The sequence below is a fragment of the Adiantum capillus-veneris genome, chromosome 26 (assembly GCF_014529385.1).
Source record: "Adiantum capillus-veneris isolate H3 chromosome 26, ASM1452938v2, whole genome shotgun sequence".
Classification (NCBI taxonomy): Eukaryota; Viridiplantae; Streptophyta; class Polypodiopsida; order Polypodiales; family Pteridaceae; genus Adiantum; species Adiantum capillus-veneris.
In genome coordinates this window covers 28623251-28638046 of record NC_140956.1, presented here as the reverse complement: position 1 = coordinate 28638046, position 14796 = coordinate 28623251, and the positions used below count along the sequence as shown (strand labels likewise).

The 14796-nt window shown below is 41.1% G+C and overlaps 1 protein-coding gene across 1 annotated transcript; it reads right to left on the bottom strand.

Moving 5' to 3' along the window:
• Positions 1–8713: 8713 nt before the first annotated feature.
• LOC147423177 (uncharacterized) lies at positions 8714–12901 on the bottom strand. The gene is made up of 8 exons (XM_086502200.1): positions 12887–12901; positions 12598–12698; positions 12346–12480; positions 10406–10726; positions 10123–10328; positions 9932–10030; positions 8997–9226; positions 8714–8914 (listed from the first exon to the last, which is right to left on the bottom strand). Exons 1-8 carry the CDS (start codon positions 12899–12901, stop codon positions 8714–8716), a joined length of 1308 nt encoding a protein of 435 aa, XP_086358326.1.
• Positions 12902–14796: the final 1895 nt, after the last annotated feature.

Genomic DNA, 14796 nt, shown 5'->3' with positions numbered 1-14796 from the left:
GACACGATGCCTCTTCAGCTGCTCCGTAGTAAATCACAAGGAAGGAAGGGCCGCGGGAAGGGAAGCGGTGCTATTTCTAACAGTGTGTTACGGACCGAAGGGTTTGTTTACACCAAATTCAACAATATCTTTGTGGACTTGATACGATTGCAGCAATCCATGGCTGTTTTCTACAATTTGAGTGATGCAGGTTAGTTTAGAGTTTCCTACATGCTCTATGATGTGTCATAACATGCATTTTGAGGCTTTATGTTGTTGGCAGTTCTTGAAGGCAAGCTTGTGTTCGTGCTGAAGTTGGATGAGTGTGTAATTGTTAAAGGGAGAAAGTTGGAGAGAATGAGCATCACGCTTATGAATGAATCCCTAGCTTATGCCAAGCAATCTTGCAGTTCGAGTGAAGCGACAAAGCCCTCTTTTAGTGTGCAATCAGAGAAGGATATATGGTGGCTTGGTGCAATTGAAGTTCCGAAAGAGACACATGAAGTCCTTACATGGATTTTCAGTAGAATCCCATGGGTCACAGAGGTCATTAAAGCTCAAATAAACGGTGAGAAGCTCATGGTTCCAGGACGTGGGGAGTTTGATGTTGAATGGCATTTAGGTGGTGATCTAAAGACCATAAAGTGCATGCTTGGATGCAAACAAGGTGCAAATTCTTTACTTCCCTATCCATTCTGTACGAAAGGGCACAAGACAAGTCGAGCAACTCAAGTGGAAGGTCAGGACGATGATAATGATGACCATATAAATAGGGAGTGGCAAAGTTCGGTTCTTTCATGTGATATGCTGCAGGTGCCCAATAGGGATAGCAAAGATCCTGGGTGGAACCCCATAATTCCCTTCTCTCTCAACAATGTTCACTTTTGCACATTGCATGCGTTTATGCGAATATTTGATAGGATCTTAAAGCATCACATTGATTATGCTTTCACAATGAAGCCCCTTCAACGGTCAAAAGACTCCTTGCAGGGGGTGGAGACGCTCCTTAATGAGATTGGATGTCACCGATCAAGGGTGAACATTGTAGCAGAGACTTTTAGGGAGAAGACATATGAGGAGGCACATATGTGGTTGTGATTTCTTGGGTGTCATTAACCCCTATAGCTTGGGTGTCATCGCGAAAGTTTACACCGAAAGTGGATATTGCAAAATCTTTCTTTACAAGCACTACAAGGTTGGCCGTTTGGGCAAGTGTTGTTAAACACAACGCCTTGGAGAGTGAACGGAGAGCAAAAATGTTGTAGCGACCATTGGGAGAGTAGTCGGCATGGACAAAGACCACGACACCAGTGGGAAGTGTGCCGAGGTAGTGAGCAAGTGCCGCTTGAGGTCCGAACGGCGTCCTCCTCCCCCCTCACCGTTGCGCCCAGGCGTCAACCTCCAGAACATCCTGCAGAACATAGGTTTTTTGAGATATGGCACAGAATTATGATATAACATTAACAAAATCATTTGTAACAATCAAATGTAAGTGAGCATCTATACCTCTTGTCTACGATCCTCCTCATCGGCATCCGGGTGCAAGTAAAGATCCACGCTTGACTTTCCCTTTGGATCAAGCAAAATAGGTGTTGCAGAAGGTTTTGGTGAATCCACTCTTGCGCGTTTAGCCAAACACATGGCTCGCACGGCCACAAACTCCTCCTCAGAGACCTTGGCCTGCTTGGCTGCTGCCACTTCGGCTTGTGCGATCGCCACTGTGTCCGCCAAAGTATTCCCCATGGGAAGTAGGAGATCATCGTCATGGGAGGTGGTGGTATCAAGCTCAAAATTTCCATGGGCATCGAGGATGGCAAAGCACTGATCCATGCGAAGCTCAAAGGATTTCTCCAGATCGTGCATAAACACAAACTCCTCCCCACCCACCACAATGGAGGAGAAGCGGGTAATCTCTACCTCAGGGATGGCATCACGAGTGGTGGTTCCTTCTGGCAGTCCCGAGGATGAACCGACTGATGGAGAGGCCTCCAAGAGGCCTTGAATCCCTACAGGGTAGGTCAAGGCAAGCGTCCTCTCCTCTGCGGATGAGTCAATGGCCGCGGGCTTGGGGTCCTTCACATCAGCCAATACCCCACCCATCTGCAAGTGAGGTAGCACTACGTCAGGGCCTGCTGGGCACTCGTGAAGGAGGAAGATCATTATGGCCTGAACAGAGAAAAAAGTGTTTCCGATCCTTCCCTTACGCATTGCTCGCACATCATCAGCTTTAAGCCGCACATATTGTCCGACGGGTTGTGCTATGGTGGCAAAGCGTGCAAGCCGCTGATGAAATGGCATGTCCCCTTGGTAGATGTGGTGGAGAAGGCCTTCAGGGACCCATTGCCCTGGTCGGTTTGGTAACTCAACAATGAATCTCCCCATGCACGTGGAAATGTATGAAGTAATGTGCTCAAGAGATTGAGAGTGGAGGGTCAAGGTGGTTTCCAAATCGGGTTGGGTTGTGAAAAATGCTTGAAGCTCAGGGCGATTTGCATGCCCAACCTCAGTAAGGAATGCATCTAAAGCACTAGTAGCATCCATGTCTTCTCTTTGTGTGATTGGGTATGCTAGGTCTCTCTACAATGCTGGGATGAAAATGGTGAAATGAGGAGGTGGTCCTCCTTATATAGACATATTCTATCTCGAAAAAAATAAAAAATATGGATTTAAAAAATAAATTTACACCACCTTAAAACTCAAGTACAAAATCAAGTACAACACCTTAAAACTTTTCAAAATCTTTAATAAAATATCCAATATATAAACGATTAAAGTTACAAGCCAATTCACTTAGACAAGATGATTTCGTCTGTAGCCCAATCTTTGTAAACAAGCATAGTGGCCTCCATCCGCCTTCCAATCTATACAACAAAAAATGGGCAATCAAAATACAAAAACCCACAGAAAATAAGAAAAGGTAGCTAAGGAAGCACAAAGCAGACCTTGCGTTGTTCTAGCTTGAAACTTGCATTACCGACATCCTCGAATCTCATTATGACAAAGTGTTCCCGAAGATTGGCAAGAGTCCAATGCGGATTCACTGCAACCACCTCCACCTCGTTATTGGGCATGCGGACACGAATTTCAAAGTATTGAATCTCTTCGGCTGTCAGCTGCAAGGGTATCCATTTGCCACGTTTGTGCATCCACCTCTCATAGCTAAACCGTGCATACAAGGTGCACCTTGCTTTCAAATACTGAAGGCAAAGCTGTGTGGGGGACACATTGCACTTATAACGGTCACCATCATGCAAACCGTCAACATAGCCCCAATTGACACCTAGAATGGTGTCCATTGCATCTATGTCAACTTCTTTGCAAACAAACATTGTTGGTGTTTCTACAATTGGTAGAGAGCGGAATGCATGCACAAACAAATGAATAGGACAATGCCAACTGAGACCCACCGATTTGGTTGCCTTACCAAACTTTAGGGACCCTTGGAAATCTTGCAGCACCTTGCGCTTGAAAGAAAGCAAAGCCCAATGGTTTGGAGTTGGCCATTCTGCACTCTGCAATGAGGGTGTCTCCACGGCTTCTAACCTACCATAGCTTTGGCTTGACTTCGGCACCACGTACTTGTGGGAGTACATGAATATTCGCTGCTCAGTAAGTTTTTTCGATGAAACATTAGGAAACATAAGCTCCCCAGTGTGAGCATGCACAACCATGAACGTGCCTGAGAGGCACTCAAGCGGCTGCTCCTCAACTAAGCTGGATGGGAAAACATCTTTACAAATGTCCTTAGTTAAACATAATGATCACATAAACGTAAACATGACATATGCATAGGATAGCTAAACCATGAAAACTTACAATGAGGTGAAAATTGAGTAGAAGCTCTCTTGAGGTGGAGCTCAGCTGCACTGTAGACGTGTTGCACGATGGCCACCATTTCGGACTTTGTTTCTTTGAATGTCAATAGCCGGCCCTTCCAACGACGTTCCAATACGCCTCGACACCGTACGTGATGAGGTCCAACACATGACGGTTGCATGTAGATCCATGCACCCTTCTTGAACACTTGTGGGATCCATACCCCCTCTGTGTCTTTTGTGTTGTGCAACACAATCTCCTCTATCTCTGGTTTGGGCCGTCTATGCGTGGACATGCTTGGGAAGTTGGGCTTAGGAAGGGATTTGAAAGAGTTGAGTATTGTGGAGAGAGAATGAGGAGCTGAGGGGAGGGTGAGGTGAGCTGCCTATGGTGGCTTTGACAGTGGAGATAGAGAAAGAGAGGAGTGAGAGGTAGAGAGGTAGAGAGGATAGTGGAGCTGTGGGCTATGGAGTGTGGGACTGTAGAGGGTTGATGGAGGTGTGAGAGAAGGGGGAGCTATGGAGAGAGAGGAAGAGAGTGGTGGAAAGCTTTTGGCTATGGCTGCCTTGACTGTAGAGAGAGAATGGGAAGAGGGAGAAGAGGGAGAGTGTGGGAGAGAAAAGTAATGAGGGAGAGAGAGAAAAGTGGATTTTGGGGAGAAAAATTGACTTTTTTAAGTTAGTTTATGTTTTGGGGCAGTTTTGGAGGCAAATGGGTCAACTTTGAAACTTTTGAAAAATTTTCAATTTTTTGGGTTTTTAAGCATGCGCGTTTTTTTTTGGGGGTCCCTCCCTCTTTTATGACACCTCTCTCCTCCTATTTACCCCCACCCCCCCTAGCCTACCTCCCACCTCTCTCTAAGAACCAAGCATTGAAAAGGGAGACAATTAGGCTGCACCCCTACCATTCCTCCCCCTGTAGGTGATATCCCAAGAGCCTTCTCATTGGTTCTCCCTTAAGCCTTCACTAATCAAAAAGGCCCAAGGAGAGTCCATATTTTTCCTAATGTTCATAATCTTCCTCTTGGCACTACAATTGGTATCCTATCCGCCATACGTTCATTAAGTTGTTCTGTTTGATCTCGTGTATTAGTCAGAGGGATTCTAGTTGTGTAAGTCAAATCAAGTGTTGCATTACCCCTTTGTGTGTTCATAGAAGCCCTAGACCCCCGTTGATCCCATAGGCCTTGTGTTCAGGAATCATTGATGTCCAAAATAATTTTCCACTCTGGTTCTTATTGGACTTACATTCCCAATTTCTGGTCTTGTGTGAATAATCGTGGTTTTAACTTCTTCTAAATTTACATAGTATTGGTGGAGTGGTCCCCCAAAATATGTATATCACTCTAGCTCCTAACAGTCCATAGGAGAGTATTTTTAGCCATACTTATCCATTATGACCACCTGGATACTTCTCCCCTCTGTGTAAGTAAAAATGTATAGTTTTTTGTGGCAGTCAGTCAGTTCCTTGGTGCGAGGTTCATCACATCTATAATAGAGTGTTTGTTCTCCACTATTGAATTTATATAGCCCGATGCAAGTGTTGTATGTATTAAGCCACTTTGTCTTGTTAGTGCATCTGAGCATCACATTTTGCTTATCCATTTGGGGTGGTTCATGTGCTAGCTCTTCAGCTACCTTGTCCTTGGTGCCATTCATTCCCCATTTGTCCACAATAAAGGGGTTGTGAACCACTAGGTACATTATTCCCTCTCTGTCGAAGTATCTATCTTCATCATAATCCGCATCTACAAGGTCCTTGAACTCACTTGGATTATTTTCCAACTTAACACAGTAGCGGTCCATTCCATCCTTGTAGATTTTGGCCTTAAGCACATTTTCAAATTGAAACAATAATTTTATGTCAGAGGCAGGTTGTGAAGGACCTATCCCCATGGAAGTTACTTCCTTAGGGTTCAACATGTTGGATTCCTCAGTCATTAGGGTGTATGATCTTTCTAACAAGGTGTCAAAAAAGCTTTCCCCTACAATGGCTTTTAAAGGATGAAGTGGTCTTTGATTCACTCTACCTTGAGTTGAGTGATTGCTCACTTGGTCTATGATGCTGGGATTCCTATCCTGGTATAGTCTTCTTGATCGCAAACACATGAAGAATCGATATTGCAAAATCCAAACTGGGTTACCTCATTAGCTAATTTGAATTCCTTGTTTTGGTGTTACTTGTTGGGTCGTATTCTATAGCACTTGCAACCTGTCAAAAAATGCTTGATGGCTATAAGTTTACAGCCATTCATGTTAGTTTGAGCTTTCAATCGACAAAATTTAACTATGTTTTGTAATACTCCACAATTTTACTCACAACATCAACAATTCAGGTCCAATTTCAATTTTTAAAAAGTCACCATTTCCTGGGGACTACCTCTCTCTGTGGTCAAATACTACTCTTATGCTGACTTAGAGGAACATGGATCGCGATCCATGTTGGGAGGCCAAACTAAATTTTCTTGGTGCCAACAAAATCAGCATGATTAGTAGGTAATTTGGTACTAGAATTTCTTAAAATGGATTTCTAGATTTTAGAACTAGGTCAGTTTTGTCACTTGCTCAGAATGCTTACAGTTCTAGAATTTTCGCTTGAATTTGGAGATCCTAATTCAGTTTTGAAATGATCACTAGAGTCCCTGGGATGTTCCCTAGCTATGGTGCATGTTTTGTATCAATTTGTGTCAGAAGAACATGGATCGTGATCCATGTACCTCAGTGCCAAATTGAACTAAAACTTAACACACAACTTTCCTTTGGCTCCCTGATGTCAGATTTAGGGTTTTTATAGTATTTGGACTTTTTTTAGGTCAACCAAAAGTCAATTATTGGGTCTATTCCAATGGTTTTCCCCTGGATCTGTTTTATGCCCTTTTGGCCCACCTTTTGACCTCTTATGAGTGATAATAGTGGTTTAGGAGAAAGTACTTCAAATCTTATCACTTTTTTACTTGTCAAATATCAGTTCAAATTTTCCAAAAGGTACATGGATCGCTTGGCAAGATTTTGGCATGACCTTTGGTGAGGTTGTGACAGAGGGTGTGGTGATACTCTTCCCAAAATCTTTTTGGATTTGACCTACTGTTTGCAGGCCAAAAGCAAGATGTTGTGTCTGCTTTGAGATTTTTTGCAAACAACTCCTTTTTTGGTATTTTGATCAGGTTTTTTCACTTTTTTTATTGTGGAACCTTTGAGAAAAGTTGTTTCCTTAGTTCTCAAGAGTGCACTGATCAATTTTCTTTTACAATCATCAACCAGGTACATGGATCGCGATCCATGTTTGGCAGCATCTGGCCATGATTTTTTCTCCTACTGGTTCTCTGCTTTTAGTTGAACCCAATTCTCACCCCCTTTTTTAATTTGGACAAATAAAAGTTCAGTCCCTTTTTTTAATTTGGACAAATAAAAGTTCAGTTTTCCCAAATTTTCTCAATTTTCACAGCTTCGCTTTGCTTAACCCAGTTTCTTGATTTGGATGTTCTTTCTACTCTTAGGAGGATATTAAATTCTTTCTACTCTTAGGAGGATATTAAATATAGGAGCTTTTCATTTAGAGTTTTCTTTACAAAGTTAGAGCTTTTTTTGTAGGTAGTAAAAGTAGATGAAACCTTTTGCACATACTAAGGTATATAGCTTTTGAACTAGGATAAAGTACATAGTAAAAAAATTGTGCTCTACATCTTTGTAACACAATTAAGGCCCATAGTAACACAACATGAATTTGTATGGGATAAGTTGAAGTCCACCCTGGCAACAAGTCTTTATCTTGTTTGATCTACAAGCAATTAGAGAGCAATTAGAGAGATTATGTGTGTGTGTGTGTGTGCGTGTGTGAGAGAGAGAGAGAGAGAGAGAGAGAGAGAGAGAGAGAGAGAGGGAGAGGGAGAGAGAGAGTACAAAGTACAATAATTGAATTTTTGGTGTGTCTAGTAACAAGTCTTTACCTTGTTCATTCTATAAGAAATTAGTGAGAATATGAGAGAGAGAGAGAGAGAGAGAGAGAGAGAGAGTACAAAGTGCAATATTTGAATTTTTGGTATGAGATCTAGTAATGAGTCTTTATCTTGTTCATTCTATAAGAAATTAGAGAGAATGTGTGTGTGTGTGTGTGTGTGTGTGTGTGTGTGTGTGTGAGAGAGAGAGAGAGAGAGAGAGAGACACACACACACACACACACACACAGAAAGTCCTTGATGTAAGTCTAGATCGTTTAGATGCCCCGAGAGAGAGAGATGCAAATCTAGAGCATTAAGAGAGACCCCACCCCACACACACACACACACACACACACACACACACATACATGATGATTATTGAGCAGGCATTTGCTTGCATTACCCTAAATCCCAATAAGAACAACAATAACAAGATAATGACATGACAAACACAATATTTTCCCCATAATTGAACAACATATAGATTGATCCTTGATTTGAGATATGAAACATCATCCCAAATCAATGTATCATGATTGTGGGTGAAAAAACCCTTGCGGGGACAAGGGAAAAACCCACAATCTCCATATGTTTCTTCTTGTTGCATTGAAAAAATACTATCTCAAACAATACATAGAGTCAAGTCACAAAAGTAATTGTCCACCTTTGAAAGTAGCTTATCTACTAGTTTTTCTCCTTAAGAGGAGGACCAAAAACTTTCTTCTCTAAACACTCAGAGAAGACAAAGAAATCACCCTCTAGCATTAGACAGTGACGGATCTCCTTTGTGCAAGCAAGCCCCAAGCCACCACAATCAGCAAAGATGTCCATAACATGGTCGTCCTCATATGTGAATGTTTCTAGCAACCAATTTTTCAAACATAATAATCAAAATTTAATGACAAGAGCTTGCATATAACTATCAAGATGAGTGTGCTGATTCACAAAGGTTCATGGCTAGAAAGTTACCTGTAAAAAGTCTCAGTACGCTCTGCTCCCCCTCGAATCATCTTCAACTATCCTTGTATAATTGTTAGATGAACGAGGTGGAGACTCTGTGAGGTAGCTTCTTGAAGCCGAAAAGCACTCAAGAGAAACATCCTCCACATCCTTTCTATCATAATGAGGTGTAATGCTTTGAGCATTCTTATAATAAAACAAACCAAGAGTGAGATCCATCACCTATGTAAGGAGAGAACAAATCACTTAAAGACAAGAATTCTAAATTTCATGCGCAAGCTTCACATAGAGAAGGCAACCTCACTTGCTCACCAGTCTTTGGATGCAAGTATCCCCCATCACACATCGAAGTCCACGAGCGATGGAGCTGCAAACTAACTCTATTAGCTTGCATAGCAAGATCCCCCAAATGTTGCGCAAGAGACAAAGTCACCAAGAAACCCTCATCGGCCAAGTGAACATCGGCAATTTCCATGACACCACTCGCCAAGGCAGTGGAAAAGTGGTTCCACTCAGGAACAACGTTTACATCACCTACACACTGAAGTTAACATGAAAAATTACATCATAACATATATGCATTGTATAACAAACACGAACCCATAAAAAAATCTCACCTATAGTGTGATTGTGAATACCATCAACTAGCATGGATGTAGGGAAGTCTACAAATATCAACCTTGCCACATATTGGGAGATTTATCCCTTCAATGAATACTCACGCCCATCATAGATTGGTGTTTTCTTGAACCACATTTCAATACTAACACAAACCAAAGGATCATGGTAAGAGTAAATTATGACAAGTTAACTTTTTAGAGAAATATGCAAGTCTTACCTATGCCATGCTAGGTCCTCAATTGCTTCCACATCCAACAACAAAGCATCCACACATGTAATAAACTCCTAAACATGAGAATGCAATTCTCAATTTCTTAGAATCTCAAAGAATGCTTAGAAAATCGTAGGAGTATCAACGGTTAATGCAAACAATAATTAGAGTAATAAAAAGCAAATAAACAAGCAAATAAACAAGCAAATAAACAAGCAAAAAACGTCTACCTGTGGTGCGTTTTGATGGCATCCTCTCATGTAGTGAACGACTCATAATAGTCTCAGAGAAGCAAGACTTTGATGCTAGGGTAGATCCTTTTGGTGGAAGAGAAAATGGAAAGCTCTCCTCCTCACCATCACCATCTACAGGTACACATTGGGAGGGTTTTTCTATACTTTTTTTACCTTTCCTTCCATGCGAAGGTGGCTTGGTGGATGGCTCAATGTGTGTAGCTTGGGGTGGGATAACACCGTCATTGGAGATGGGACTCTCTTTCAAAAAACCTTTCCATACAAAAGTTCACAAAAAAAAGATCAACAAAATTCAGATTTAAACAAATTATATTAGTTTATACAAGAGATTGCGCTTCACTTACGAGCATGAATCTCTTGCTCACTCTTTGGGATAACACCTAGGGGATACTCCAACCACCATGGACAGTGAGAGCACTCCCAAGGTGTAATACCCTTTTTCAAGAGTCTTGACGAGAACATAGTATTATCATCCTCTTTATCTAACCATTCTTGTACAGCCTCCGGCATAGACTCTATCATCCTCAGCCGCATACAATTCAATAGCCATCTAAATGAAAAATCAATATAAAGAAGAGACAATAAAATACATCGTGAAACAAAATTAGTATTCAAACAATTCAATACCTATACACAAGACGTTTGCTTGCATGCATCACTTCGGGTAAAGAGGCATAATCTGAAGCACTCTTCATGTTTGCCAAAACATGAGTATAAGCCAATGAAACCTGTGTCTTCCTAGTTGCCTTTAAAAAGACCTCAAATGTTTTAGGCAACATAGGCCCCTCCACCTCAAACTTAGCAATAATAATTGCTGCTTTGCCAAACATTCCTTGCCAATAGGTCTCTTGCCTCATGTAGGCTCTAAGTTTCTTATAGTCTGCAAAATGACCTCCCTTGGAGTCCTTAACTTTGATCAAAATCATCATGTGAAGAAGTTCTTTGCGTCTATTGAACAAATTTATAATTGTCAACCCAAAAAGTTCATGTACTGATTACAATGCACATCAAAATGACAAATCAAAGTTTAAGATGAAATGAAACAAACCTCTCTATTGTGATCTTTATGACGCACAAGCTGTATAATTTATCCCAAGTGATTCCTACCATTGTTTTGTCATGCCAATCCTTGTCAAATAGCATAGTAAAAAACTCTTCACCATGTGCAGGATTTGCAATAGAAAGGTACTTATATCCGCTATCTCTCATTTTTTTCTTCTTCCTTCTTTAAAGCTTCATTCATCTTCTTTTTGAAATCCTCTCCAAGAAGACCTAAAGTTCTAAGTCTTCTCTTCTCATCAGCCAAAAAGGATTCCCATCTCCCCTTCAAAGCACACAATTAGAGGCATTAGCAACACAACGCAAACAAATCCATGACTATATTGGCTTTCCACACGGGAACCAAAAACTTCATCCATAACTTGACACCTCTACAAGGCTTCCCACGTGGGAATTTAGGGCATTATTCAAATCGTAACCCAATCCATTACTTGACACCTTTGAATAGACTTCCCACATAAAAATTGAAGGCATATTTGAAAACATGGACTCATGTGTATCTTGTAACCTTCAACTAAGGCTCCCTCAAGATAGTTGAAGACATACTCATTCTCAAAGTAGCTACAATTTAATTTTTTTAACGTAATTGCTATATTTATTATCCCAAACAAATTGAGCATGGCATACCTTCCAAACAAGTTGAGCAATCAAAATGCATGACGTTGAGTACCATGGCATAATCCCTTGGTTATGTCTAGCCTCCAATTTAAGCTCAACCTCCATCCAACATTTCTTCTCTGGAGTTAGATATTCCATTATGCTTGATTTGTTTGCAATACCAAACTTTTGAAACATAAATAGTTCATGTGCCAAGTTGGGTGGAGCTGTAGCCCTCGAGATTCTAGAAGCAAATGTTGATGGGTAAGCAAATGGAAAAACATATTACAACAAGAGAATTGAACAACACTTAAACAACTAATTCTTACTCGTTTGTTGTATCAAGACTCAAAATCAACTCTACTTCCTTCTTTTTATCTATCTCAATAAATTCACAACGAAATGGCACATGATATTTTTCATCCTTAGAGTGCTCTACAAAAGAAACATCATCCAAATTGAATTTTCAAGTGCAACAATGTATATCTAAACTCAAACACAAAAGAAAAGAAGCACTTGTCTTCTTCAATTCGTCGCATCCAAGTTTTCAACCTGTGGTTACCATCCCACACAAAAAAAGTCCTTGAAGATCTACCCAATCACCCACAAGATTCTTTTAAAATTCTGCATTAAGCCTTTGCCATATTGGATCCCACTTCTCAATCATATCTTCTGTCAGATGTTTTGTTTCTCCATGTCATCCTTTAAGTGAAACAATAAAAGAACCCATTGAAGAGACATAGCCAACCCTATCGAACGTGGATATCAACAAGGTGCATCTGAAATTGCACATCGAACAACATTTGTAGCTATTAATCTACATAAGGGAAGGGGACTTTGACTTCCTTTTGATATGAAATTGACTTATGACTTCATTTATCAGCCCAAGAGACACATTCTCCCCAAAAAACCTGTTATGGTTTGAAAAGTCGTCCTCTTCGTCTTGGTTATTGATCTCTGTGTGGGTAGTTTGTGGGTTGAGAGCAAAAGATGGACCAATAGTATTTGGAGTGATAGCATTGCTATTAGAAGCTCCATCTATAGACCTGTCCAAGGACCACGCTTCATCGTCAACATACACACATTGATTTCTTCTCTTCACAGAATTCTTTGGCAGACTCATTGGTAGAATCCTTGAGGAGCCATCCTCAAGTATAACTTGCCTTCCTTGAACAGTCCCAGACTGTACAGTCATCCCCCCTGAACAGTTCTCTTCTCGTTTTTTCATGGAGCGTTTGGGGGCCATGAGGAAAATCTTAAACCTCTATTAAACAAAAATCAATAGCATAATCAATACTCTGTCTAGAACTATCAACTCTTTTATAAAATACTATAAGTGCAAAAAAGACAGAACAAATGTATAAATGCTATGATTTGAGAGAGAGAGAGAGAGAGAGAGAGAGATATATATATATTTGACCTTCTGCTAAAAACTAAACATAGGATAAATACCTTAGATTTTCGCATAAATCAAGGTGGTTTCAATGCCATAGGGTAAACGTGTCAAAATCTGTCAAAAACCAGTAACATGTCAAAACCTGTAAAAACTTATTTATAGCTGACTCAAGAATTACTCTATGGCAAAGCTGAGAAAATAGAAGCAAAACAGACACATTTAAGATATAACTTGCAAGTGAGTGGCATCTCCAACAATGCTCTCACGTGCACCATAAACAATAGTTTGAGGAAAGCACATTCATTGACAAACATCTCCAAGCATGCTCTACATTTAAGGAAACTTCTGGCTCCTATATCTCAGATGGAATAAAGCAAAAACAGATGCTACAACTGTACATTTGATAGAAATACATGGACTGCTATCACCCACATCTACATTTTGGGTCTTGTGCAGCAAAGTTAGGAGTTCAGGCCATAAATTCCGCATACAAACAGCGGCATACACAAAAATTCCACATACAAACAGCAACATACAAATAGCCTGTCAGCATGTTCCACAATCGATATACAAATAATAGCCATAAATTTGGCATCCAAACAAATCTTGCATAAATGGGGTCCATAAACAGCAGCCAGAATTCGGACAGCTAGAGACTATGTTGAGATTGCATACAGCAATAGCAATGCTGCTCCAAAAATGCGGATGCTCTTCCAAAGGGCACAATTGTAAGTTGAGACACACTTTTCCCAAACTTTGGACTACTATTAATCCACTAAATCCAAATGAGCCGACAGTGCCAACAAACCAAACCAATGCTATTTGTCTTAATCGATCCAAATCCCTTACTTCTGTTCGGCCCCTCACGCAGACATGAGCATAAAAGTAAAGAAAGCTAGAGTAAGAAGAACTTTCATTGCATTAGGATTGTAATAAGCAAGAATGCTTAGGATAGATATTACAATGGAGTGAAAGGAATGGAGACTAGTGATAGAGAGCTCAAGCTTATATGATAATCCAATCCACCATTCCAAAAAGTCCCTCGTCTTAGCTCAAGTGACTTATATAGACATTTGGGAAAATAGACTACACTTGGGCAGTTAGACACTTGAGTTAAAAAGGGACACAAAGCTACTCCATTCATTTTGTTACAATGAAGAAGCTACAAAATATTGGCCCATAGCCTCATTGGGCATACATAACTCTCGTTCCCTATCCTATTTTGACTCAGCTATATTGCAGTCTCAGGTAGGCAACTCAGTTATATTGCAGTCTCAGCCTCGATTGCTATTACAAATGTACTTCGGTTTGCAACAGGTCCATAAACAGCAGCAGAGCGATTCTGCATGTTCAGCAGCAGGGCGATTTTGCATGTTCAACAGTTCCGCAACATGTTCAACAACCTGCCTGTCTGCCCAGTTCCACAGTCGCCACGTCAGCACAATCGCCCAGTCCTATAATCGCCTAATTTCACTGCCCGCATGTGCTGCAGCAAACCCAAAAAACGAGCACGCTATCCGTCCGTGCGCGCACAGACGGACAGCGTGCTTGTATTGCAGCAATACAACATCGTCCCCGAACTGCGTATTGTACCCGAACTGCGTGGAGCTCCACCTTTTGCTTGTCTCAGACAGCGTGCAGACACTTGCTTGTTGAGTTCTTTAAACACTCCAGCGTGTGGACAGCGTGCAGTGGACTAAGCAAAAAGAAAAAAACATACATTCCTCTCCTCCTCCATCTCTTCCTCCACGCCTCCACCCCACTCATTGTCCGTCCGCGCGCGCGGACGGATAGTGTGCTCAATGAGTGGGGTGGAGGCGTGGAGGAAGAGATGGAGGAGGAGAGGTACACAGAGAAAGTTCTACCTGATGAACTCTATCCATGAATTATAGAGCTCCAGTCACCGATTGCAGAACCTCGAAACCTTATCTCTTTCCAAAAACTTAGGTTTTGTGTAAATTGTACC

Bases quoted from the DNA above. Each gene is read 5' to 3' on its own strand.
- LOC147423177 (XM_086502200.1), bottom strand. The intron at 12,481-12,597 runs GCAAGTTATACT...GTCCTTGGACAG, and splicing joins TCTGGGACTGTTCAAGGAAG to GTCTATAGATGGAGCTTCTA. The intron at 8,915-8,996 runs GTGAGGTTGCCT...CTCCTTACATAG, and splicing joins ATCCAAAGACTGGTGAGCAA to GTGATGGATCTCACTCTTGG.